We start from the raw sequence: 27,097 nt of genomic DNA on the forward strand, positions 1-27,097 counted from the left end.
GTTTGTCTTTTTGTCAGGCTGCAGTGGTGATCCAGGACAGCTGCTATGAAGTTCAGAAACTCCTCCTGCAGGAGGATGAAAACTCACCCGCATATCCTGTCAGTAACCATAGCGATGGAAAGGTGGGTGTATCTTATAATCAGTGACATACGCAAGGAAAGAAAGAAAGTAGAGCAACATCCGATAGCCATCTCTGCCCACAGCCGCTTTAGTGAGTTGTTAAGGGTTTTGGTGGGGTTTTATTTCTCGTATGAAGCACTTTATCAGATTACAGTCACGTTCCATTCTCGTTTAAGAACAATTGTGGTTTTTATTCACGAATCTGATAAGCAGAAGATCACGTTTTTTAATGTTTGACAGCTTACCATCCATCTTGCAAGTAAGCCTCCGACAGCGGTAACCAACCCACTTCTCTCTTAGCGGAAACAGATAATGTGGATGATGCAATGCGTTGTGTTGTAAGGTGCATTTGTAGATATCCCTAGCTGAAACACACGTCTGCTTCCTTCTACATATCGAATTCTCGTGCTTGACGCTCCAACGCACACCGCTCCTCTCCGTAGAGGCTTGCGGAGCAGCAGGAGTTGAGTAAGGGAGCAGGGGTACAAAGCTTGGAGAGACAGCAACGTCTGGATCAGCGGGAGAGGGAGCAGGCCCAGCAGACGGAGAAACTGAAGAGAGAGAGGGAAGAGCAGGACGCCGAGCTTCAGGCGCTGAGGGAAGAAGTGAGGAGAATTGAAAGAGAAAGAGAAAAACTGAAGGAGGAGGAGAGGAAAGTGGAGAGGGAGAGAGAGAGTTTGGCTTTACAGCAATGCCTCACGCAGAACAACTCACATAACCGCCAGAGAAGCCTGCCCTTTATCACACCACTAGACAAATGACAGGTTTGTGTGTGTGTGTGTGTGTGTGTGTGTGTGTGTGTGAGAGTGAGAGAGAGAGAGAGAGAGAGAGAGAGAGAGAGAGAGAGAGAGAGTGAGAGTCTCACAGCCATAACACTGTCCATTCTTAAACTATCTATTATCACTCTGCTCTAAAAAAAAAAAAAAAAGAGCGAGAAGAATTTAATTCAGTGGTCATTTTAAATATGTATGCTATGTATTTTGTGTGGGATCTGAAAAAAAAACTGCAGTACTTATGTTTTGTCTTCGTCATATTTTATTTGATAATGTCCACATTTTCACACTGAAGTGCCATATACATGAATCTCAATATACATGAATCTCAGCTTTGACGCCGTGGAAATCCAGGGGTCGTGGTAAAAACTGAATATATTCCACATTGAATAATAACTGAGCACAGTACCACAAAGTGCAGCAAAACTGTAGTGTTTTTAAGCACAAATGTCATCGTTGAAGCACTTGCCACTAGGGCGCGACAGAGACGGCGGCCGTGTATTACATTTTTTTTAACAACGGAAATAGAAAAACACATTACTTACAACCGGATATCGTACAGATAGAACATAGCTTACATACACACACACCCCGAGTGGTGGCTGTAACGGCTAACTTGGGTTAGAGCACTACAGCAGAAGGTTAGCACCAAAGTTAGTCTAAATAAAAGATTTTCCATTTTATCTGAACTACTGTTTCTCTTGTTACACCTCAACGCCCATCGGTGGAGATCCTGAAGATCGTGTTTGTTAAGGTTTGACATTTTATTCACTTCACTTATTTGAGTGAGCCATGTAGCTTGGTTAGTTGTTTGAGCTAAGCTAGGCACCATAAATTCGTTATTTAGCTTATCTAGCTTAGCTTAGCTATAAACAACGAAGTTTTGTCGCTAACCTAGCATATGCAGGCCTGTGAAATGTAAGGTTGCAGATTATGAACCTTATCTGGGGAATAACTCGTCGTGCAAACTCCTAACAGTAACCAAAATTAATCAGGGGTTAAGGTGACTAGTGTGTATTTCAGTCGGCTAACCACCGAGCCCCTCTTCCAAGTGGCGTGGAGGTTAGGTTCGCGTGACAGAGTGGTTGCAGTGATTCTTTGTGCAGATATGATTGCACTTCTAACAAGTTAGCATGCGAAAAGCTGCAGTGTTCCTACGTCCTGTATATTTTAAGGCCTTTGCCGTAACATCTTCAATGTCCACCAGTCATAGAGCATCAAGAAAATCAATTGAAAACAAGGTATGAACTAGTAGCCTACTTGTATATCTTACCCTCTGAGGTGCACAGAAATGATTATTTCAGTCGCTCCTTGAGATAATTTGTGTTTACGTTCAGTGAAGTGTTATTGAATAGGACACTCACTTGTGAGGTTCACTGAATAATCATGCGAGTTGGGAAACGTAGCCCGCTGATTGTCATAACGGTGTTTAGACAGAGATGCAGGTCTCTCGGACACATACACACAGTCACGCATGCTTATACAGGCCATGGAAACTGGCAGGTGACAGAAATAACCAGTATACAATTCTAGTGTCACTGTTCCCAAGCAGAAACTGACTCGCCAAGTTTGTAAGTGAATCTTGCTCTCGTGGCTCCATCACTGACACGTATTAACTGTGCAAACAAGTGCTTTGACATTGGCTGTTTTATTTCCTGCTCGCACGCTGGCGTTAATTTACGCGTTCGCTATCACCACATCCAATTGTTAACGCTGCTTTATCAATGCGAACCGTATTACGTTATGCAAACCTGTATGAAGTTTTCCTAAGCTAGCTAAACATCAAACCCGCTAATAGATTGAGAGTCTGCCCCTTTGCTCTGTTAGCTGATAACGGCTTGCTCAGCTACCGTAGCTAACCAGCAAATTTCCAGTGAAGGCTGCAGTCTGTACAGTGTTTTAACTGTTGTGTATGTGTTAGTCATTTTAACATTCTCGATTTAAGCGTGTAGGTACACGTCAGGCTCTGGTTTGCATATGCTAGTATAAGCCAGCCAACATTTCTTGCTAAGGTTATTAGCGAACCAGCTGTCTGAGCAGTGACATCTGTTTAGTCAGTCCTACGTCAGTTCCACACTGAGTTCGTTCAGCTAAGCAGACTTGATTTTACATAGACCGACGGTGGACTGAAGGACAGTCGGATTTAGCCACCTGGTGAGACGCTCCAAGCAAAAGGTTCAATTAGATTTCCCAGACACAGAACGCAAACAGGCTCTCGCTTAATGTATCTCAAAGCAACTAGTCATTCAGATACTTATGGTGCGTTACGTGCCCAAGATATCGACATTTATGCCAATACATATAAAAGCAGGGGAAGATAAATATATTATGAGTGATTTCTTTGCGTTTGTGTTTGGAAAGGAATGCACTTAATGCAACCCACAAGTTTTAAAAATAACCTAGCTAACAGTACACAGATAGGCTATCTGAGTTTACTTCTGCCCCTCGAAAAGTGAAAGATGAAATTGCAATGTGGCCCCATGCTTAAAGGGTCATGATTCTATATGAATTGATACATGGAATGAGAAACAACCACCCCAAAATCAGACTTTAATAGACTTTTATAAAGAATTAGAATTGGAAGCCGGGTAGTGGAATGAAGACAATACTCTCTCATAGTCTCTGTCATGTCTCCCTAAACTCTAGAGATGGTCTTCTGATGGTTGTTCTCTTACCAGCTTACTGCAGCGTCAAGACACAAACATTTCAATGAGGAACTCCAGGCAAGGGAAGTTTGGTTGGACCTTTTGCTCCAGGCCTCTAGAGTGTTGCATAGGTCCTCAGAGATGAAGTCACTGGACTGCTGTTACAGAGCCTTGTGCAGCTCTGCACTCTAGCAGTGACACGGCTCAGTTAGTTGTCATCTGTGGAGATCAGGCCTTTGTATAATTCTGGCTCATATCAGCTGGAGGAAGAGAGACAGGCTGGTTTCTAAAGGTGGCCAGTAAGTGCAGTGGGTTTGACACTGAGACAACCATCTGAAGACAGATTGTGTGTTCATGAAGAGTTATTATAACCAATCAATGTTGACTTGGAGGTGAGTGCGTGTCTGAGAACCTGCGCATAAAACAGCTCTTGGGAATTGTCAGCACATCAGTACTGCAAACAAAGCTATTCTTTGGGTGGGTGTGCGTGCGTGCGTGCGTGCGTGCGTGCGTGTGTCTGTGTGTGTGTGTGTGTCTGTGTGTGTGTGTGTGTTTGCATGCCTACACGTTCGCAGGCAGGGTAGCTGTGGTAGAGGACAATGTTATGCATGTTCATGATGTTTAGATTCTTTAAATGTGTTTGTGTTATGTTGTCTTATGGGAGAGATGTGGATGTAAGCTGAACTGTGGTCAGTCTGTTTGTGTCTGATATGGTGTCTTAAGGGAGAGATTTGGATGTAGGCTGAGCTGTGATCAGTCTGTTTGTGTCTGTCTTGTGTGTTATTATGGGAGAGATGTGGATGTAAGCTGAGCTGTGATCAGTCTGTTTGTGTCTGTTCTGTGTGTTATTATGGGAGAGACGTGGATGTAAGCTGAACTGTGGTCAGTCTTTTTGTGTCTGGTTGGATTTAGCTGTTCAACATGAGGATTCCACTATTTGTTCCTTTTTTTTTTTTCATACAGACATTTTCATATCTGGCAATCAGAAAATCCATGGGCATGAGTTTCAGTGATGATTTTGACCACATTACCACAGTCAAATGCAACGGAGTCATGGGAACATATTTTTGAGCATTTGAAAATCAATAAAAGACAGCTGCATATGATTTGCATCGCGGCCTATTTGAATTGCCGACGTATAATGTCAGGCTACCATAAGGATTTGTCGGAATAACGAGACAGGTGGCACACATGGATTTCTGTTTAAATCAAGGGTTTATAGCCTAACACTGAACACAACATGTAAATGAATAAACAAATTCTCGGCATTGCTGCCACAAAATAACTGACATCTCCTCTTCAACAGGATAGGCCAACTTCTCTTCATCTTCAACACTGAATGTAGGGTGGACCTAGCAGAGATATACATAATATATATTTTAAATTAGACTTGTGAATAGATTTATTGCCTGCATGATATGTACAGTAAATCTGCCCAAACGATTGCAGAATGGCCGCCTAGCTATGCAACTCACCCGTTTCAGGTGGTTCGCCACCTTCGATGTTGTTGAGTGATGGGCAAATTCCCGCATGCAGAGTTTGCATTTAACTTTGTTAGGGTCGTCCGTCAAAGGTTCGAAATGCCGCCATGCTTCATGCTTCTTCTGAGACATGGTTGTAGCCAGCCTAGTTTACCCACCTCTCCACCTCAGGTGTCAGCTTATCTCATCAGTTAACCACCAGCTCATGTTGTCACATGGATATTTTTTTTTTTTTTTTTTAAGCGAGCTCACCAGCCAGACTTGCCAGAATATAAAAACATATGTATGATTCCCCTTATTTAGAATTCCACATTGAAATGTTATCCCTGTGCGTTTTTGTAAACGTCTGTCTGTTTTATCCTGTTATTGTAATGCACGCTGACACCCCCCCCCAAAAAAAACCACACCAGTAGTCGACTGACGGGTCTCTGACAGAGGATGACTTGACTTGTGGCCTTTCGGGGGGAACCCCTAGTTAATGTTTGACTGATGACCTCTGCTATCTCAGTTCCGTATAGATGCGTATGACTGAGTGGTTGTTCTCTGTCTCTCCTTTTATAACACGTCCTTCTCTCTTCTCTCTCTCCCTCTCTCTGTCCCACCCCCACTGTGTGTTTTCACCCCCCCCCCCCCATCACTCTGATCCTTCCATTCCTTTTGCTTTCTCTTTCTTTTCCTACTGACACTTTCTTTTCTACACTCTTTACTCCTCCTCACCCCCCCCCCCCCCCCCCCACATACACACACACTCTGTCAGGTGGGCTGTGTGCGACCTGGTTGCCTTGGTGACTTGTTGCCATGCCGTTCCCCTTTGGTAAGTCTCACAAGTGTCCGGCGGACATTGTGAAGAACCTGAAGGACAGCATGACTGTGCTGGAGAAACACGACATCTCCGATAAAAAGGCCGAAAAGGTAGACCACACCTCCTCTCCGCTCTCTCTGTGTCTTTCTCCCTCTCTCTCTCTCTCTCCCTCTCTCTCTCACACACACACACACACACACCCCCACACCCTCACAACCTTGTGTCTTAATTTTTTGCTACAATCATCATAATTCTGCCTTCCTAGTGACATCTGTTTGCATAGTTCTCTAATTCTCTATCTAATTGTCTCTCCAGTTCAAGGGTTTTTTTGTTTGTTTTTTTTTCCCGCTAATGGGCTTTTGCTGGAGCCTTCTTTAGCTAACGTATCTGTTTTTATATCTCCGCCATCTTCGTCACTTTGCACTGCGTTCCTCTTCACATTCCTGCTTATCTGTCTATCTATAATCTGTCAACTTTTTGTCGTTTTTTTTTTTTTTTTTGGTACAGTTAGCGTTTTTTTTTTTTTATCGCTGACTGTAGTCCGATAAGTCATGAGGGTTCTTTGTGTGTGTGTGTGTGCGCGTGTGTGTGTGCGCGCGCGCGCCTGCAGGCTACTGAGGAGGTGTCGAAGTCCCTGCTGGCGATGAAGGAGATTCTGTACGGTACGAACGAGAAGGAGCCTCAGACGGAGGCGGTGGCCCAGCTGGCCCAGGAGCTCTACAACAGCGGCCTCCTCAGCACCCTCATCGCCGACCTGCAGCTCATCGACTTTGAGGTGCGTGTGACGGACCGATTGGCCGATTGATCGTACTGCAAAATGTATATGTGTTAGGGTCAGAGTATTACAGAGTTATTGCATAAATACGCTTAAAATACGATTTTTTTTTTTTTTTTTTAATTTCCTTTTTTGAGGTGTGAATTACACATCTCACTCTCTTCAGATCTACTTGCCTGGTTGACATCTTTCACATACACACTCACATACGCTTGCTTATGACCTTTGGTGTGTGTGTGTGTGTGTGTGTGTGTGTGTGTGTGTTATCAGGGTAAGAAGGATGTAGCTCAGATCTTCAATAACATTTTGAGGCGTCAGATTGGGACACGGACCCCTACTGTGGAGTACCTCTGCACCCAACAGAACATTCTCTTCATGCTGCTCAAAGGGTGAGACACACACACACACACACACACATACACGCACACAAAAGGTCTTTCACAAACGTATAAACTTGTTGGTCACAATCAGAGACAGTAAAATAATTGTTTATCGACATGTCATTCGGCTCAGTAGTTTCTTCTTCTTTTTTTTTTTTTTTTTGCTTTGCTTTTCTCTGTTCATGCGATTTTGTTTGATCTGATTGCAGTTATGAGTCGCCAGAAATTGCACTGAACTGTGGGATCATGCTGCGAGAGTGTATCCGCCACGAGCCTCTGGCCAAAATAACACTGTGCTCCGAACAGTTCTACGACTTCTTCCGCTATGTGGAAATGTCCACCTTTGACATCGCATCCGACGCATTTGCCACATTCAAAGTTAGTTTCAGTTTTTCTCTCTCTCTCTCTGTGTGTGTGTGTGTCTGTGTGTGTGTGTGTGTGTGTTTGTGTGTGTGTGTGTGTGTGTGTGTCTGCTTTGGTGTTTGTGTGTCTGTGTGTGTATGTTTGTGTGCCTGTGTGTGTGTGTGTCTGTGTGTGCTTGTGTTTGTTTGTGTGCGTTTGTGTGTGTGTGTGTGTGTGTGTTTGCTTTGGTGTTTGTGTGCCTGTGTGTGTGTGTTGGTGTGTGTGTATGTGTGGTTTTATCACTTTACCTCCTCATTTTCCTGAGAACTGATCTGACTTCTCACTATTGTGCCACGGTGCAGAAGACCACAGGCCCCTGTATTCAGTCCTGCCCCCTTCTTTTACCCCTTTTTTCTGTCCTCACTCAAGTCGATACTGCGGACGCTCACTTTGAATTTTATCTCTGACCGATAACCGACGCTCATTAATCGACCATTAACGGTTAACCGACAAGATTGAAATGTGCTATTAAGAATGGACGATTGTCAGTGACCCATTAAAAAAATACCAATACAACAAATATGTTTTGTGTTTGTTTGGTTTTTTCATAAGAAGGGGTTTAGTTTTACACGTTCGTATCCGGCACAATAGCCTGTAACTTAAAATAAATAGCATATAGTAGCCAGACTCTCTAATGCATAAACAGTTTAACAAAACGAAAACACACACAGAATCATCCAGCGCTGAGAGCGCAGTAACGAAAACCTCCTCCTCCTCCGCTCTTGGCGAATTCATGATCAAAAAAACAACCCACAGCTTAACAAAACGGAAAGTGGTCGTCGCATTTTCAGACCTCAAAATAAAATTAAACGGTCCAGGCCCAGCTCGGTCCTCTGCATAGCGGACAGCTTGTCTACTTGGTTTTTTTTGGGTTTTTTTTAGCCAGGAATAGCAATAGGTGGACATGCTGTGGGGTCAGTGTGGTGCACGGCCTGTTAGCTGTGAGACCCGTGGGAGAGAATACCGGCTCACATGGCACCCGTGTCCCAGGAACACTCCGGAACTGGACTCGGGCACATCTGCTTTAGACACTGTGTAGTAATTTTAACCCGCAGATGCTGTCCTGTTCTGTTTTTCCTCATCAAATCTGTTACTTCTGATTGACATTCTCTCTCTCTCTCTCTCTCTCTCTCTGCGTTTGTCTTGCAGGATCTGCTTACGCGACACAAACTGCTGAGTGCCGAGTTTCTGGAACAGCACTATGACCGAGTGAGTCATTCATCCCTCCGTCTCTTCTGTCGTTTTTGTCCCGTCTTCATCACTCTCTCTTGTCGTTTCTGTCAGTGATCCGTTGCCGTCGACGTAATTTGTGTTGTCCTCGGTGCTCTTGGTGATGCGGCGTGCCAGAGTCACTGTGTCGCAAAACTCGAACATCAGCAATCACTGGTGTATTGTTTGTTTGTTTGTTTGTTTGTTTGTTTGTTTGTTTGAAATGTCACTTGTGGAGGGTGAAAGCAAATAAAATCTAATTTCTTTCCTTTTTTTTTTTTTTTTTTTTCCTCTGTCTTGTCTAGTTCTTCAGTGAATATGAGAAGCTTCTTCATTCAGAAAACTATGTTACTAAAAGACAGTCCTTAAAGGTAAGGACAGGTTTCTGTAAAAGTGTGGTGTGTATTTCCTCCCTACCACAGCAAGACTGTGTGTGTGTGTGTGTGTGTGTGTGTGTGTGTGTTAGTGTGAGCACGGGTTGAACCAGAGGGCGTACACCACACGGCTGTGGTGTAAACATGCTTATGCATGGTGTTCAGGGGTCTATATTTAGACAGCTGTGTAACATAGGTTTGCGTTTTGAGATAGTATCATGTCACTTGCTACGATCAGACTGTTACGCCACTGACGACACACAATTTCCTCTGCTCTGTTCAAATGATTTATGTTTCTCTAAATCTTTTTCTCTCTCTCTCTTTCTCCCCCCCCCCCCCTCTCTCTTTCTCTTTCTCTCTCTCTCTTTCTCTCTCTCCCCCTCTCTCTCTCTCTCGCTCTCTCCAATTTTTTACGCCTCCCACGGCTTTTAACACCTCTGATGGAAAAAAAAAACACTCTCTCTCTCTCTCTCTCTCTCAGTTGCTGGGAGAATTGCTTTTGGACAGACACAATTTCACAATTATGACGAAGTACATCAGTAAACCAGAGAACCTCAAGCTCATGATGAACTTACTGAGAGACAAAAGCCGGAATATTCAGTTCGAGGCCTTTCATGTCTTTAAGGTACACACACACACACACACACACACAGGTTTTTTGTTTTGTGTTTTTTTTAATACTTGTGTACACATGCCATCTCTCATACACTTGATATGCCTGTTTTGGTTACTGAGGCAGATCACGGCATAAAGAATTCTCACTCGATCATACTTCCACACTTTGTCCACTCCTGTATCAGTTTGTTCAGTCAAAATTCTCATGTTCACATTTAAGGGTGTGTACTTCACGGTGCTCGCTAAACGTTTTGAGTGATGTCTGTAAGACCCGCCCCCTTTTTCCTTGTTTTTTTTTTTTTTTCTTTTTGTTTTGTTTTGTAGGTGTTTGTGGCCAATCCCAACAAGACGCAGCCCATTCTGGACATCCTGCTGAAGAACCAGACCAAACTAATCGAGTTCCTGAGCAAGTTCCAGAACGACCGCACGGAGGATGAGCAGTTCAACGACGAAAAGACCTACCTGATCAAACAGATCCGTGACCTGAAGCGGCCGACCCCGCAGGACGCCTGAGGTCAAGGAGGCCGACGCCCACTGAGAGCACCGTCTGGTCCAGGGGGGCCGCTGGGAAATCGCTTCGGTGTGTTTTGGAACAAAATCTTTTTTTTTCTCTTGCAGAGGAGCGATGCTTCACACAGGCGCCCCCCCGCCCCAACCCCCCCCTTGCAGAGGATGAAGAGAACGAGGACGAAGAGGCGGATTATCTCTTTGATGGACACGTGGTCCCCCCCCCCCCCCCCCCCTGTTTTATTCTGATGTTTAAAGAAAAAACAAAGCAAACAAACAGAAAAAGACAGACATAGATGCTGCTGCTTTCTTGCACATTAAGATATGTGGAGGGTCTTTGTACATATCACACTCTCTCTGACACACACAGAAACTCACACACACACACACACACAAAATGAACGCTTAGATGTGGTAATTAACCAGTAGATTTAAAATATTCAAACATTAGCACTTAGTATATCCTGTTAACATCCGGTTTAAAGATAAGTGCGCACAAACACACACACACAAACGCACGCGCGCATATACACACACACACACACACACACACACTATTGCAATATGAGTTGCTAATGGGTAGTGGACAGTTGCTGGTGACAACTGGCTTGCTGTGTGTGAGTAGTGAGAGTGTGTGTGTGGTGTGTGGTGTGTGGGTGTTTACTCAGCCTTTGTGGGTGGGCAGGTGTAGATGTTAGAGAGAAACATCCTGGAGGAGAGAGCAAACGTGTACATATGCCTTTTCTTTCTTTCTTTCTTTCTTCCCTTTTTTTTGCTTTGTAGATTTCATTGAACTTTCACATCGATTATATATATATATATATATATATATATACACATATGTATATATGTATTTTATATATATATATACACCACCCTAAACGTTACATTTTTTTTCTCCTTTTGAGTGAATTGTTTATGGAAAAATACAGAATGAATTTCTGAAACGTTTTCAAAAGGTAGGCGTAGATGAATTTCCATCTCATTATTCTGTGAATGTGAGTGTTGGCTAGCAGCACAGCGACACTAACCCAGACTGCAAGACCCCTTCTGTTCGATGAGGCTTCGATCCGAAAAGTGTTCTTCGTTATCCCGGGACACGCACTGGCATTACAGTTAATAACTGTTACCCTGACCTGGGATCAGTCCTCCTAAACCCCAGTACTGTAGTTATCATGAGAAAAAAAAAAAAACAACATTGTGAAGGCAGACTAGTGTTTCGGAGCAGTTTCTGATTGTACCTTCACAGATTGGTACGGAACCGGGTTAGATACAACCAGTGTGTGTGTGTGTGAAGAGGTTGATTTGGAAATCAACCTGTTCGAGGCGGGAGAAGAAAACTTCTCCTGTGTATTTACTCCTCATTGGGACAATTGGAACTGGCTTGTCTCACAGGTACTGTTTAGGTGAGTGTCTGTAACTGAGATAAAGGGAAGAGGTCAGCGTTTTTGACCTAGGAACAGAAGTCACCACTTAAGCGTCATTAGTCTGATAATCCCATTGATAAGGCACACGCAGGAGAAGAGTCTCACACTGTTGAACAGCCCCTATTTCAGGTCAACAAAACCATCTTTTAGCACTTGCTATTCTGTAGTCAGTCATATTTTTTTTTCCCCAAATGGTTAAATAGTGGAGGGATTAGCAGTACTGATCTGAGAACAGCTGTGAAGAGCAGGGAGTCAGGTAATGTACAGGTATTAACTCTGTGTATGGTTTATAATTTTTTTTTTTTTTTTCTGAGCTTCATCTGGTTATTTGGTGGTACAGTAACATGTTCAGCATATTTTTATGACTGTGTTTCCTCTCTGTAAGACTTCACTGAAATCTTGCATCAGAAGGATGAAGAACATGTCGCAAACTAGTTATATCAGGTGTCACAAATGGTCCTAAACAGTGACATCAGCAGCTTTGCAGGTTTAAAATGCAGCTATTGCAACAGTTGTATTAACTTGGCTATAGGATGTTGCTTGTCATGGTTCGGCGTGGCGTTAGCCTGGTGGCTTCCAGTTTTATGTTGCCTGTATTGTCATAGACCAGCGTGAGCTGTTGTGACTCTGAATGACACCATATAACAGGTTTCTAACATTTTTCTTTTGTTCAGACTTGACTAAAATTAATCCAAGCAAACTGTTGCCTTCCTTTTCCCAGACTGTCAGGCCCCTGCCCTGTTGGTTAAGCTCTTAAAAAAAATGTCCAACGTTAACAAGCTAACAAACGCCCCTAACTGTTTGAGTAGAAAGAACAACAGACCTACTTTCACATCCCGGAGTGGCGCGTCGCTCGCCTGGCGTGGCTGCTGTCGAACCTCTGTGACATACATACGATTTCCGAATAAGAGGCCAAACTAGAGTTACTTTACGCTGTTGGCATAAATTCCAACAGCCAATCACAAACCTCAAGAGTTGCTCCTGTGAATGACGGGCCTCCGCCGAATGCAACATTGTCAGTATTGAAAACAATGCATAGCGCCTCAGACCGCATGCTCTTTTAGCTCTGGCACAAAATATCGCATGATGTTCTAAAAAAAAAAAATATCTGAGATTGGAGTCCTTGACCTAGTTTACTTTGGAAAGGGTTGACTCTAACATGTAGATCAAAGCCTGATAACTCAAGTGGTGGGTGCTTTTTCTGACGTGTCAAACCCCTCTAACTTAACAGTCAAAGCAAAAATAAAATGTTTGGAATAAAACAAAGTTTGTTTTTCTCTCTTTTTCTATCTCCTTCTGACCATGCACGTCAGATGGTTTAAACGGTGATAGTGGAGTGTTTTGTGGGACAATACATTTTACTTTATAAATTCAGAAATAAAAACTGTTCGTAGATGGTATGGGTATGGGTATGTGCGCTTACCTGTGTTCGCGCGTGATGAATATGGACGCTCCTTCATCATTAAACTAAACGTAAACAGAACGCATACATACATCAGGGATCTACTACATGTCGTTGCGTGTGTGAGTGACTGTTTAATGGCTTTTAACCTTCCAGTGGAATCTATAAGCCCCCATGATCAAAGTGTGGGTCGTGTATGGTCTACACTGTTTCTTTGCCATTTAGAATGACGTTTAGCGGAAAGAAATTATCACACACTTTCCAGTTTGTCAGCAATGAGCAGTACACCGCACGGAAAGGCTCTCACACGTTTTTAATTTCAAGACTGAATTAAATCTCGTGAGATCACCCTCAATCTCAGCATGAGAACAAAGAAAACAGTAAAACCAAGTCGCAAGGTGCATCGACAGTTTGAGGCACAACTGACCCTGCATCTAAGCACGACATCACACAGGAAATGAGGTTGCTGAAGACGGAGGATCGCTGCACAATGTTCCACTCTGTCCTCACAAAAACAAGTGACAAGCGTTGTTTGTGAACGTCTTACTCTGAGGTACAAATCTGGGACAAAGAGTGTATTCTTTGTAAATGGATGTAAACAAAAGAGTAGCATTCTCAGACCTGAACACGATGCGTAATAGAATTAGTTAAACAGCCCTGCCCAGGGAGCCCTTTTCTCACCTTCTAATAATTTGAAGGGTGAGCGTGCTCTGCTCAATTTACACGGCGACAGGTTTTAACGTCATGTTTTACGTGTCTATGCTTTTTTTTTTTTTAACAAGTTGTTATTATCGTAGATGAATGAATGCATAACCTACACCCCCGACAGTTTAAGTTATAATAAAATAAAATGTAGCCTTTTAAACAGTCTGGGATATAACATAGGGTCTAGAAGCTCTAATGCTTCAGTCACATTTTTATCCACTGCTGAGATCTATTAATTGTAAAAAACTGGAGTATATCGACTGTGCCGCCGGGAGATGTTCGTTCCTCGCCTCCCTCACCCTCCACTTTGATGTGAACGCGCCGTATTTGCAGATCCTTTGGTCGCGCGCACTGCTGGACCCATAATTTTTTTTTTTCCACCGTGGGAAAAAGCTCGGTCTCTTTAAGAGGGATTAAGGGCAAATAAATAAATAAATGTAACATACTTCCGGTTAATTGTAACAAATAGCAATTATTCTCAGCAAAAAAAGCCAACACAGAAAGACAGTCACTAAGGGTTTCGTCGGTTTTCGTCGGTTTTGGCCTCGACTAGAAAGCGTTGAAAACCCGTTTGCACCAATCCACACGCCATGGTGAAGATATCCTTTCAGCCTCTAGCGGGACAGAAACCAGAAAAGGACGAGGGAAATGGCGATAAGACTGCAATAATAATCCCTCATCCGCACGTAAGTTACACCCATGCATATACACGCATAACCTAACCAACAAAAAGACAACAAGAATACAAACACTTGTCTTGTGATTCTGTGGTGGACTGTTGGTGTGTTTCTTAATTATGACAGATACCATCTATTGATCTATTTTTAGGCGCAAAATATAATTGTTCGTGGGTTGCTGTGCAGAGTAGGATGCGGATGTAACTGCACCTGCCCTAGTAGATCTTTTTATGGTATCACTGAATGAAAAGCGTCCATTCTCTCCCCCGCAAGTGAAGGCTTTTAAGTGAATTATTGCAGTTTGGAAGAAATTCCATGTCTGTCTAGTATGTTTTCATCACTCAGTAAAAGTGCGGCGTTGACAAGATAGTTTGTACCGTTACTGAAATGCAATAGGGATTCGGAATGACATGCATATTTAACCGTGTTTTTGATCTCTGAGGCCTTCGCAGTAGAAGGTCGTTTATGGGAGGGCATTGTTGTTGTCAGCGCCGCCTCAAAATTAGAAAAGGATCACTCCGAAGGACGGCAACACACCGACACAAATGAGCTCACACACACGTACAAATGCACGCACACACATACACGGATAGAGTATACGCTTGCGGTTTCAAACTGAGTAAATGACAGATGGTGTCGTCGGGAAATAGCAGAAAAGGCTTAAGTTAGCTTCGACAGTGTCCTCAGATCATTTTTTGTTAAGGTTTTGCCTGGTGCCGTTCGAGGTCATGTGTGAAAAGCAGGCAGCAGATGGATTGCGAGACTGGGGGCGTCATTAGCTATTGCTCATCTTTGCGCCTCTAGTAATTCACACGTTACTGAAATTGGCAGCGAGCCCGCTGGATGTTCATTGCTTCATTTACTCGGAAACCCACAGAGTCTGACTAAAATCGTAACGTCTTTCACTGCGCGGGACTTGCCAAGATCAGTATCTTGTGATACTCATGTCTAATTTCTGAACACTGTATGCTCCCAGATGAACTGACAGACTGGCATGTTCTCTCTCTCCCTCTCTCTCTCTCTCTCTCTCTCTAGGTAGAGGAAGAGCTTATCCTTCCTGTTGGACCAAAGCGCTCATCTCTGAGTGGTCTCTGCTGTCTGACCACAGCTTTGGTTGTGTTCACCTGCACCCTGATCTATGCTTCTATATATATCTATCGCTACTATATCATACCTCAGGTAATACACACACACACACACACACACACACACACACACACACACACACGTGACTATGATCTGAGCATCTTGCATCTGTACATTCTCTTGGACTACATCACAACACAAACACAATAACAAATAGCAGTAGTCCTGCTGATGACGATGTTCCATGTGGTGGTGTTGTAGGTTCCGGATCAGAGCCGGTTCCACTGCCGCGTGGTGTATGAGGATTCCGTGTATGCTCCTCTGCGTGGACCACAGGAGCTGGAGGAGAGCGTTGGCATTTACTTAAAGGAGAACTATGAGCAGATTAGTGTTCCTGTTCCAGACTTCAGTAACACAGATCCTGCAGATATTATCCACGACTTCCACAGGGTACAAACTAACACACACACACACGCACACAACAATACATGCACCTGCATGAACAGAAAAACTCTCATACTCACGTGTACACACTCACATGTACATGTAAACAAAAATGCAGATCTGTCATTAACACAAACCATCCAAACTCACACTCATAAACTGACCCTTACACACTGACAGACACAAATTTGCACATAGACACACACATAACACACTTGTTAATAATAATCACTTCTTGAATTTTGTCATTGCTTGGTTTATTTGTTTGTTTGTTTGTTTCCCCCAGACCTACACACATTGAAGATCATCACAGATTCTTATTTTTAACTGAAAACTAGCCCTAAGTCATGAAACTAAACAAAACCACATTTGCAAAGCTTGAGCTTCTCTGAAAGGTTTTTTTTTTTTTTTTGGTACTGTGTGTGTGGGTGTGTTTGCGGGTGTGTGTATGTGGTCTGCTTTCAGGGTCTGACGGCTTACCATGACATTTCTCTGGACAAGTGTTACGTCATTGAACTCAATACCACTATTGTCATGCCACCTCGCAACCTTTGGGAACTGCTCATCAACGTCAAGGTTAGAGCGGTGTGTGTGTGTGTGTGCATGCGAGATTGCTTCCAATGCTAGCTTCCCTTATCTTACGATGTGATTTCCTGTCACACACTCTCTCTCTCTCTCTCTCTCTCTCTCTCTCTCTGTGTGTGTAGAAAGGCACCTATCTGCCACAGACCTACATAGTACAGGAAGAGATGGTAGTGAGTGGGCGTGTGCATAACATGCACGAGCTTGGACCGTTTATCTACCGTCTGTGTAACGGCAAAGACACTTACCGACTGCGACGCCGTTCCACGCGACGCCGTGAGTGGACGCCCGCTTTCGATTTTTCCCGTTGTTGTATTCTTACGTTCTCATATGAATCACATTTTCAATCAAAAAACTATCGCTCTTGAAACACTCTTCTTCTCTCTGTCTCTCTCTCTTTCTCTCTCTCTCTCTCTCTCTCTCTCTCTCAGGTATCACTAAGCGCGATGCACAGAACTGTCACCATATTCGTCACTTTGAGAACACGTTCGTCGTGGAAACAGTGATTTGTGAGGCTCCTTAGGCCACGCCCTTTCTGCAGCCCATTCTCAATGAGACGACACCCCATTGGTCTCTGTAGCCACACCCCTGTGAGAGTTGCACTTTAACTTCCAGTTTCTCTCCTGTGCTGTATATTGTCCTTCTCTCTCGTATGCCTCTCTGTCCCTTTTGATCTCTCCTCTTGTGTAACGTATTCCTCGATTTTAACGTCCTCTAACAGTTCAGTTTTCCACCTGTCTTAAGCCCTATTTGGATGGGATTAGATTTACATGGAGAGGAGGGGTAACGTAATTATTATCAGAGCATCTCTGTGATTTATTTTCGTCCCTTCATAATCTGACATGTTAGAAACTTTAACTGACTTTTTATGGACTGCGCGTTTACAAATTACGGCACCTCTTCCCTATTATAAAGTGCCCTGCTAAAATCACCCCAGGTATAACAGTCCTCACGTGAATCGACACGATGGTAAATATTGCATCATCTCCTGTGGGAAAGGAGACCTCCTGCTCTCCTCTCATAGATCTTCTTAAGTGTGGAGGAACTGGAGGAAGCCTTTGCTTATTGTCTCAGTGGGCCCAAGTCAAGATGATTACTGTTGGCCTGCTTGAGTGGACTCAGTAAAACAAAGCGCCAGAGAAGGAAATCCAGGGGATTCTTTAAAGCACTTGTCAGAGAGGCGATGTTTATGTCAGCTTTAGGTCAACTATAGTCTGCAGTAGCCTAGCTGTAGCCTACATACACGCTATTGACATGTAGCCTGCTATTGTTCTCAAGCCTAACATGTGACCATATAGCATTACTTTTGAGCACCTGCGTGTTGTTGTTTTTTTTTTTTTTTTTTTCAATTGTTCAAACCCAGAGAAGTAGCGTGCACAAGATGCATTGAAACTTTTTGGTGTGATGTCAGTGTGTACACGGAGCAGACGCTTACGGCTCTGTCATCTGTGTGGAGATCTTTTATCTCGTGTGAGAACATTGCAGATGTTCAGTGATAAACAGTTACTTAACAGGCGTTTGTCCTGAAAAGTCATCCCTTCCAAATAGGGCTTTATATAAAAAAAAAATCCTGCTGTGTTTGCTGTGGTTCTGTGAAATGAAATGTTCTTTCCACCTAGTTGGTTATTTGTTTGCAATAATTTATGTTCTTTTCATCTAACAGCCATGCATTAGGTGTGTGTGCCTGTGTGTCCGTGTGTGTGAGCGTGCGAGTGTGTGTGTGTGTGTGGGGGGGGGGGAAGGTATCATTTGTGACCCTTTCAGGCAGAAGCACAACAGGTTATGGAGAGCAGCCTAAATGTGCAATTTATTTACATGTGTCACAGTGATATTCAAGTCCTCATTTCTGTTGCTTAAGAACCGTGTGTGTGTGTGTGTGTGGTTGTGTGTGTGTAAGAATGAACGCCAGTTTTTGAATTGGCCTGAATTACTTTCCTGTGTGTGCGTGTGTGTGTGTGCGCGAGTGTGTGTACACATGCATGTGAAGTCATCTATCCAGATTAGCATCAGTGCTCTGTTACACTCTTCTTTGGCTAGTTTCTCTTCTTTATTCTCTTCTTGTTCTGTCTTTATTTCCTCTTTCTCTCTCTCTCTCTCTCTCTCTCTCTCTCTCTCTCTCCTACCACCTGCTCTCCTTCTGCATGTTTTTGCGTGAATATCTGCACAGCTGATGTATTTTATAATCCTATTAGTGGAGCCTTAGACCAGGGTCTCACCCTGGACTAAAGTGAAGAGTCATAAAACCCATCTGTGAATGCTTGTCAGATGTTTATCTTAACCCCTTTACCAATGTGTACGCTTATTTGTTTGAAACAATTGATGTGGAAATAAACTTAAACTTAAGATCCGCATGTGACTCTGTGTATTTTCCTACATGATGTTTAGTGGACTTAATCCGGACTAATCTCACCTGACTTGGAGCATACAGTTTTAAGTTAAAACAACACAAGAACACTTTTCTCAATTGTGTTCCCAGGTGGTTTTGTAACTGAGGTTCTTGCCACAAACGCTAAACAAAAAAAGAGGAACTTTTCTTTATAACCACTGGAAACAGTTTTGAAAAGAAAACAAAATAAAACAAAGAAATAAAGAAATAATTTACATTAATTATCACTAAATTTTATATAACTTACACAGATGTGTGTAGAAATATGTGAATTGTGAAAAAGGTTCGGTTTAAAGCTGCAGCCATTCTTATGGTTGAGAATTTTTAAATTATCTATCTATCTATCTATTAGGGGTGGAGCCGAATCCGAACACGGTATTCGGCAAAGCGCAAATAGTGGGTTTTTACGAATATTTATTTCGTACAAATATTTTAAAAATGATTTGTTCTCGAGAAGAAGAAAAAAACACGTCAAATAGCTGGTGTTCATTACGACGGAATAGGGCCACACTGAAGGAAAAAAAAATCCGAGAATAAAGTCGTCATATCGAGAGAATAAAGTCGTAATATCAGAGGAAGGTTAAAAGAACAGCCTGCCGCAACACGGTGCTGATGTGTGAAAAGATTAAGTATTGTATTTAGTTATTCATGAAACCTATAGTTACGTACAACCGCAGGCGGCAGGTTGCTCTTCTTATATTTCCCCTCTAAAATAACACGTAGCCTAAAATTACAACTTTATTCTTGTAATATCATGACTGTTTTTCTTGTAAAATTACGACTTTATTCTCGTGGCAATTTCCGCGTGGTTCTTTCTTCGATTAGACACAGTTTCTAATCTTCTCAAAATCCTGATACTTATGCTAATAATACTAATGCTGATGTGCCATAAGATTAAGTATTTCTTTATTTGTGAAACCTGTACCAAAGCATAACTTCCAACGATGCTCCACGAGATCGGCCTACGTTAGCTCTGGCAGTGTAGTTACTAGCTAGTTCACGGACACGCTGTGCGCATGCTCAGTCAGCCTGCGTGTCACACGGTTGCGTCCTCCAATTAAGGGCGGGTGGTGGCGAAGTTCACAATTTTCGCATAGGCATTTATTAGTGTAGAGGTTAGTTTATTGGTCTGCGTGTGGGTTAGGAACTCAGTATTAGTTTTAGAATGATTTTCTTTTCAGTGATGATAATGGTTATATATATATATATATATATATATATATATTTATCGCAGTGTTTCTGAGAACCATAAACCAATCTTACATTTAAGTGTTCATAATTATTATAATAGTTTATTGAAGATCACTTATCCTATATTAACCCTTTAATATCCTAAAATTAGCGGTGCAATATCAAAAAAACAGGACTGTTATGCCTATTTCCACTGTTATCTGAATACAAATACAGATACAAATCATTTTTCTGCTTCAACAAATACAGATACAAATACAAATACTGTCTGTCTATCCATGTTTTATGGATGGAGAGAGAGTGAAAACAGGATATCTTTTCAGTAAGAGGCATAACGCTACTGGACTATGGATTCACAAAAACACCATAACCTTAGACTTGCGTTCCGTCAGACGTGTTTGATCACTATAAAATTATATCTAAACTCATGCATTTGTATAGCGAAATTTCCATCTGTCAATGCCAAACACTACTGTAAACATGGTTTAAGAAGTGTGCTGGCATTCGTGACAGAGAAATGAATTTTTGATTTGACATGGTGGTAGGTTCATGTTGATTTGGTTTCTGGTACACTGGTGGTTCTTGACTCAAACCGTGATTCATTTCTCACCCAGTTGGTCTGGGAAATGGGGTCAACTCTTCAATGAGATGTTGAGCATGACCTTAGACAAACAGTTCAACAGTTTTTGTGAGTATGACAGAACCGTATGTTGTCTGGACAGAGAATGAAAGTATTCTTACTTTGGCGGTCTGATTTCGGTTTTGATTTCACTGTTTGGTGTAAGAATAGTTCATGCCTGGAGCTTGGTAAACTTTTTTCTTAAAGTTCATTACAGCTATTAATTGGCTTGTTTGTTCACTTGTTTGTTTGTTTGTTTGTTTTTTTGTGCATTAGAAGGAGGTACATTTCCAAGTAGGTCTATCAAATTACAGAGCTCACAAATGAGAGTACAACAGAATCCACTTAAAATGATTTCATTGACGTTTTGTTCATATTTTAGAACTGAAAAATAGTTCATTTGTATGTATGATACTAATCAGCTGCTTTTAAGCAAAAGTAAAGAAAGCAATGAACGACATTTGGTATTTAAACCTCATTTCTCTCTCCCTCTCTCTCTCTCTCTCTCTCTCTCTCTCTCTCTCTCTTTATATATATATATATATATATATATATATATATATATATATATATACACATACATACATACATACATATACATACACTGTACATACAAAAATGGGAAACATACAAAACGTTTTGTCCACATCACTTATTTTTCCTCATTGGAATTACACGTTGAGTGTTACTAAGATTTCCTCTATAAAGCAGTTTTAAAATGTATTATCGTAAAATTCACTCCGAAACGAGCAAAGCTGAAAACCGCCAGGTCTGTTCCATTACCTGTTAAGCGTATATATGAGTTGCTTTAGTACTGGTCATTCAGATTCAAGTTTGTCTGTTTCATCACAAGTCACTGGCGACCAAAGCATTAACTTGACCACTTTCCAACAGCAGAAGCACACAGTGTATTCGCTTCATACCTGAAATCTTCTCTGTACAATGACACTCTCTGCCATGCATGAATTCTGTTTTATGAACCTCTTTGAAGTTCGTCGCGTCCATTCCTTATTGAAGATCCTCCTAACTGTTAACTGTGTCTCCGCTTAGTTTGTCCTTGTCACGCCAAAACGCGTCCAAAGAGAAGTAGTAAATGAGCGGATCCAGACAACAGTTAATGCTCGCGAGACAAATAGTCGCGCGCACACGTCTAAAACTGTCTTCAGATGTGAGAGTGGTAAGCATGATTGCTACTGAGAACGGTAGAAAGAAGACGGCAAACACCAGTAAATTGATGACGAAAATAACAACCACGTTCAACCTGTTGTTCGCTTTCGTCGCAACGTCTGATTTCTTTATCAGCACCCTCGTCACCATAACAGTGGATATGACATTAAGTCCGAACAGGACAAATACAGTTATAGACTGTATGTAGCCAACGATCATTAACGCCGGGACTCTGATTTCTAAACAGTTCGTGGTTCCATTGTCCTTTAGCGTCCGTGCAATTGCGAGAGATTCGGGGGTGCTGAGGGCGATGATTAGGATCCAAACGAAGACGCAGGCTCTCCAAGCGCACGTAGTGGTGCGCAGAGACCTTGAACGGAGCGGAAAGACCACCGCGAGCAAACGGTCCATGCTGATGAAAGTAATAAAAACAGAACTAGTCCGAATGTTATTGCGAAAGAGGATCAAGGCGGACACGCACAGTTGCGCACTAAAAGGCCAGCTTTTTGTGGCATAGTAGTACACGCGCAATGGCAGCGATAACACCAACAGCAAGTCGGACAGCGCCAAGTTCGTCATGAGCACTGAGCTTGGAGATTTGAGCCCGTGCCGACGAAGCAGCACCCACAAAGACACGCCGTTCAGAGGAAGCCCAACGATTATCACTGCAGCATATACTATCGCTGAAACAAAATAGAAGTTCGACTCACTGTCGTCCGGTGAATCCACAGAGTTCGACATAGTAACGTTTGCCATCATTCAGTCGTGACTTAAAGACTGGGTGAAGGGCGAGAAAGTGTGATGATGACTATAACTGTATCTCTGAAGAGTCACCTCCTACGCTACAGAGGCGTCATGGCCCTTCTCCTTTTCCTGATAATATAAGCAAGTGTGAAGTCAGATCAGGAAACGTAGATGGAAACAACTGATTAATGATAATTATCTTATCATTTAAGAAATCTGACAAGACCTGTTATGCTGTTCTCAAACTGCATTTACTGTTGAGACCATTAGCTTTGATCAAAGCAGGAATTCCTCTCTTATAACACCCTAAGTGAATTACATTTTGATTTTACCTTTTAAGCAACACCGGATTTCGCTTCGTCGGGGTGAAAAAAAAAACACGATTGTAAGCCATGAGAATGATTGTCCTGTGCTGTTTCGTTAGTTCAGTTAACTGAATGTTAATTCACAGCTGAGCAAAGACAGGTATCGTTCTTCGTGGTATCAGCAATATAGATTAGAATCAGTTGCCTGCGTGATACCTACTTCATACATCAGTGTTAACTTGCGTCACCTGCCAGCAGGTCCGCTGTAAGGGGTGGGGGGTGGTTGGGGTGGGGGTAGGACGATTGCAAGGGCCCAGCACTGACAGGGGGACCTCATGGAAGTGGGTCTAAGTTTGGGGGGGCTCAATATTATTTCCTTTCGTACAGACCAAGATTTCTAACGGCGCCCCAGCTTACGAGAAAAAAAAAAAACCCAAACCACACGACAGGAAGGGAGGAGCAGAGACTCTGAGCACCAGCGGAGCGTTTACATAAGAAGAGCTTATCTACTAGCATACAACCACTTTTAAACTTCTGACCTAGGAAAATTTGGAGAAACTGTTCGCAGAGAAACTGTTTGCGTTTAAAAATCGTTTTTATTAAATACACACATTAATGACTAAGCAATGATAAACATAGTGTCTAAATACAGCTTTACTATCCTATTCATTCTTCAGGTCATCTAACACTGGTCTGGGAGTTAAACCATCCACTCCTTCAAACAAAATGTGCTGAATATGTTAAAATAGTAGTTCAGTACACACACACACATACACACGCACACACTATATATATTGCTATGTGTGCGTTCTGCCAATAATTGAACCAACCCACCCTGACAGCATGTTTACCTCAGTTATGTTAAAAACAGAGAAATCCTGCTTTGCTTTCTGAATAAATATTCCCAAAGCAAGATTTCTCTTGATTAGGGGCAATCAAGCATTTCAATGCCACATTTGCTCATGTTATCTAGCTGATTGTAAAAATGTTCCTTTGTGAAATGCTTGCGGTCTAATTCAGAGGTTCTTTAATTAGCCATGGTTAGACAATGCTATAACACCCACTCACAATTGACTCAGCTCATTTGCATAATTTGTCCAGAGTGCCTTGGTTATAGGCTTGACTGACACAAAAGACTTATTTTCATGTCAGTCTCTCGCTCTGAGACCCACGAACTATGATTTCCTGTTGTCTGAGGAAGTGACAGTCTACGGGCTTTCGTGAGTCTGTAATGGTGTGTGAGTGTGCGTGTGTGTGTGTGTGTGTGTGTGTGTGTGTGTGTGTGTGTGTGTGGGTGGGAGGGGGGGCAGCCCTATGTCAGAGTTTATCTGTATGTGAAATTGATTCCGTTTGACGTTCACATGCATCTGTGTGGTTTTCTGAAATATCTGTCTGTTTGCCAGTCTGTGTATTATCATGCACATCCAAAAGAGTACTTTGAGTCACTGTCTGTGGTGGTTTGGTCCGTGTGTCTCTGATACAGATGACTGCTCTCCTCTCTCTCAGCGCTGACTGGAGGTTCTCTTTGAGTATGAAGTAGTAACAAGCTCCATCTGCCAAACAGTTGATGCTGCTCACACATGAACTTATATGTACGAATTCTCGTAAAGGGTGGATTTCCGAGCCTCCCACGTTCTTTGCTACGAAGTAAATCAGCACAGCGACGTGGTACGGGATGAAGCACGCGAGGAAGACGAAGAGGTTGCTCATAACGATCTTAATACTCTTGTTGTTCCGTAGCTTTTCGTCTTCGGGGTTCCGTCGCCGCAGCCTGTGTAGGATCCTCACCACCTGCAGCGTGCAGAACACCATTACCAGAGCACTGCTGCAAAAGACCACCTGCATGGAGACCACAAGCCCCACTTGATTCCAAGTATCATTGGAGAAGTTCTGGAAACAGTACTTATCTGTGCTGTTTGCGGAGTGGAAAGAGTAAACTGGGAAGCTGGCGACACATATTATGGACCAGATAGCGAAACAAACGATCCAGGCCTTTCTGGGTGAGCGGAGACGCCTGGCAGTAAAAGGAGAACACAGGGATACGTAGCGATCGACGGAGATGCAGACGGTCAGCAAGATGCTGCCATATATGTTGACGTAGACCAGGCTCTCCAGCATAGAACAGAAACCACGGCCCAACTTCCACTCCCGATTGTACGCGTGCATCTTGAAGGGCAGTGAGAACAGCAGTAGGCAGTCATTCAGAACCAGACTGAGCAGGTAAACTGTCGACTCGCTCCTGCGACGAACTCGAAATAACAGTAACCACAAGGCAGCTAAGTTGAGTGGTAGACCTGCGATGAGAGTGGGTACGAAGACTATCCACTGCACCAAACATACTATGCTGTCACAAGCCATTATCCTGTGAGGAGAGAGAGAGAGAGAGAGAGAGAGAGAGAGAGAGAGAGAGAGAGAGAGAGAGAGAAAGCGCAGTCAAACATCACCCATTCCAACAAGACCGCACAGTGCCACACAGTGGTGGCAGTTTCAGAAGTGTGAAAAGTCAGTTAGGCTGCTTACGATGTGAGGTCTCTGGCTCAGTGCTCTGGAGTAAGACTGCCTTTATGAGGATATCATTGTTCTTACTGTAGTACAGTACCAGCAATAGTCTTTCAGAATAACAAAAATAACAGCAGAGCACATGATGTTACTCCTGAACAAAATCACCCACAACATAGACTTCAAAACTATAAAAAACACTGGGTCATGACTGAATGGTTGATTGATCCATGAGACAATGAGAATATACCATCTCGGAGACGGTCTATGAGACTATAAGAGTATAACAGCTGTGAGACTACCTATGAGACAATGAGAATATACCATCTCTGAGACTGTCTATGCCACAATAAGAGTATAACAGCTCTGAGACTATCTATGAGACAATCAAAATGTACCATCTGAAATATATTGATTATAACAGAATACTACGATGAATCTAAATTTCTTAAGCTTTTGACTGAGTATCGATGAAAACCATATTTGCCTTGACATGATTCCACATTCCTTTTGGAGGTTTATTAATTGATTTTTACACTGTAAACCAGTAAAACCAGTTGGCAGTAAACCACCAGTTAAGATGACTCAGAAATGGGCGAGAATACGTGATCCTGAGAGGTACATAAAGTTTCACTTTATTTAGACCTGCAGACCCTCGATTTTTAAGTGTGAGGAACTGTCTTTTCAGTTTTTACCTTTGTTCTATCTTTTCACGGTCACAGTGAATACATTTCTAGTGATCCCAGTCTCCTATCAGGGATATGAGGGCTGGGCGTTTTATTATTGTTGTAAACAAAACATTTCGCCCAAAGCCTATTTACATATTCATACAACGTGATACTAACGACTCTTGTGAATAACAGTAAATGAAAATGAGACTACTTTGAACATAACAGTAAACTCCAGCGTGGTTCTCGCTTCCTTATAACGTTTGTTCGTCTACTTTCTATGACGCTCCACCGTTCTTTAGAACAGAAAAAAAGGTTTTTTAAAGTTGTTTCAAATTTCGCTTTCGAGCTCGTAGAAATGGATGGTTGTATTGTTCTTACTGACGATTATGTTTGAGCTATACGACCAAAAAAGGATGTGGTTCCAATTAGTCCTCCTTGTCTCGCACGTGTTAAGAGTTCTCAATGTACATTTACAAATGAAATACGCGATCAAAGGATAACCTTACCAGTCATTTCAACAAGATCCAACCGTAAGATCTAACAAGCTTTATCGAATGTAAAATATGGTCTGTCTATACAAGTGACAAATAGAACAGACAAGAGTCATTTCACCTCTGTTGTTTATAAAAACTCCCTATGAAGAGATAGATCTATAAAAGCAGGCAATGTGATTATTAGTGATATTGATCAAATCTATACAGTTACTGCGATAGTCAGTGATAGCCTAACCATCGGGTCACCTCTGCTGAAGCATATTAGACGAGATCACATTTTTATAATATATAGAATACATCATTTTTAAAATATATAAAACACATCGTTCAGTATCAACAGCACCGTACTATTCTGCTGATCCCATAAGTCTACTCACCATTAACGGAAGCGACGCAAGGTTCCAAAATAACAATAATAATAATAATAATAATTTAAAAATACAAATCTGCAACGACTTAAATTTCTGTTGTCACTCAGCTGTATCTTTTTTAATCAGCGCAACAAACGAGCACTTCCAGGTAGCGATGAGGTAGAAAAGTCACCCACACACCGACAGTACGCACACAGAATACAGTTTGTGTAATGTACCCTGTGCGTGTTCAAATAATCCAGAT

General features: G+C 42.4%; 5 protein-coding genes across 8 annotated transcripts in view; 3 read left to right on the forward strand and 2 right to left on the reverse strand.

Annotated features, from left to right (window-relative positions):
- The window catches only part of LOC115815013 (rho guanine nucleotide exchange factor 28), a 15,643-nt gene extending 11,427 nt beyond the window's left edge, over positions 1 to 4,216 (forward strand). Inside the window, exons 21-23 of the mRNA XM_030777983.1 lie at positions 18 to 122; positions 564 to 725; positions 4,205 to 4,216. Coding sequence (XP_030633843.1) covers positions 18 to 122; positions 564 to 725; positions 4,205 to 4,216 — 279 coding nt within the window. The remainder of the gene's footprint in view (positions 1 to 17; positions 123 to 563; positions 726 to 4,204) is intronic.
- cab39 (calcium binding protein 39) lies at positions 1,517 to 10,298 on the forward strand. Its single transcript, XM_030777252.1, has 9 exons — positions 1,517 to 1,647; positions 5,777 to 5,931; positions 6,432 to 6,596; positions 6,867 to 6,985; positions 7,186 to 7,354; positions 8,528 to 8,587; positions 8,893 to 8,958; positions 9,443 to 9,586; positions 9,901 to 10,298. Exons 2-9 carry the CDS (start codon positions 5,818 to 5,820, stop codon positions 10,087 to 10,089), a joined length of 1,026 nt encoding a protein of 341 aa, XP_030633112.1. The 5' UTR covers positions 1,517 to 1,647; positions 5,777 to 5,817; the 3' UTR covers positions 10,090 to 10,298.
- A 3,909-nt stretch (positions 10,299 to 14,207) lies between these two features.
- On the forward strand, positions 14,208 to 17,317 carry itm2ca (integral membrane protein 2Ca). 4 transcript variants are annotated; one of them, XM_030777351.1, is made up of 7 exons: positions 14,208 to 14,303; positions 14,486 to 14,494; positions 15,336 to 15,473; positions 15,642 to 15,830; positions 16,290 to 16,400; positions 16,532 to 16,682; positions 16,838 to 17,317. In XM_030777351.1, exons 1-7 carry the CDS (start codon positions 14,208 to 14,210, stop codon positions 16,927 to 16,929), a joined length of 786 nt encoding a protein of 261 aa, XP_030633211.1. In that variant the 3' UTR covers positions 16,930 to 17,317. The 4 variants fall into 4 exon arrangements, with proteins under 4 accessions (XP_030633211.1, XP_030633209.1, XP_030633208.1 ...); XM_030777349.1 differs by lacking the exon at positions 14,486 to 14,494 and having other exon boundaries at positions 14,208 to 14,307; positions 15,334 to 15,473; XM_030777348.1 differs by lacking the exon at positions 14,486 to 14,494 and having other exon boundaries at positions 15,330 to 15,473.
- Positions 17,318 to 21,625: 4,308 nt separating this feature from the next.
- Positions 21,626 to 22,515, reverse strand: lpar5b (lysophosphatidic acid receptor 5b). Its single transcript, XM_030777984.1, has one exon. It carries the CDS (start codon positions 22,508 to 22,510, stop codon positions 21,626 to 21,628), a length of 885 nt encoding a protein of 294 aa, XP_030633844.1. The 5' UTR covers positions 22,511 to 22,515.
- Positions 22,516 to 24,135: 1,620 nt separating this feature from the next.
- On the reverse strand, positions 24,136 to 25,176 carry gpr55a (G protein-coupled receptor 55a). The gene has a single exon (XM_030777985.1). It carries the CDS (start codon positions 25,174 to 25,176, stop codon positions 24,136 to 24,138), a length of 1,041 nt encoding a protein of 346 aa, XP_030633845.1.
- Positions 25,177 to 27,097: the final 1,921 nt, after the last annotated feature.

Source organism: Chanos chanos, chromosome 6 (genome assembly GCF_902362185.1).
Source record: "Chanos chanos chromosome 6, fChaCha1.1, whole genome shotgun sequence".
Taxonomy (NCBI): Eukaryota; Metazoa; Chordata; class Actinopteri; order Gonorynchiformes; family Chanidae; genus Chanos; species Chanos chanos.

Excerpts from the sequence above, each read along its gene's own strand:
- itm2ca (XM_030777351.1), top strand. The coding sequence starts at position 14,208 with ATGGTGAAGATATCCTTTCAGCCTCTAGCGGGACAGAAACCAGAAAAG. Across the intron at positions 15,474-15,641 it reads GCTACTATATCATACCTCAG|GTTCCGGATCAGAGCCGGTT; the intron begins GTAATACACACA and ends GTGGTGTTGTAG. Across the intron at positions 16,683-16,837 it reads ACGCCGTTCCACGCGACGCC|GTATCACTAAGCGCGATGCA; the intron begins GTGAGTGGACGC and ends TCTCTCTCTCAG.
- gpr55a (XM_030777985.1), bottom strand. The coding sequence starts at position 25,176 with ATGGCTTGTGACAGCATAGTATGTTTGGTGCAGTGGATAGTCTTCGTA.
- lpar5b (XM_030777984.1), bottom strand. The coding sequence starts at position 22,510 with ATGTCGAACTCTGTGGATTCACCGGACGACAGTGAGTCGAACTTCTAT.
- cab39 (XM_030777252.1), top strand. The coding sequence starts at position 5,818 with ATGCCGTTCCCCTTTGGTAAGTCTCACAAGTGTCCGGCGGACATTGTG. Across the intron at positions 8,588-8,892 it reads TGGAACAGCACTATGACCGA|TTCTTCAGTGAATATGAGAA; the intron begins GTGAGTCATTCA and ends TGTCTTGTCTAG. Across the intron at positions 8,959-9,442 it reads CTAAAAGACAGTCCTTAAAG|TTGCTGGGAGAATTGCTTTT; the intron begins GTAAGGACAGGT and ends TCTCTCTCTCAG.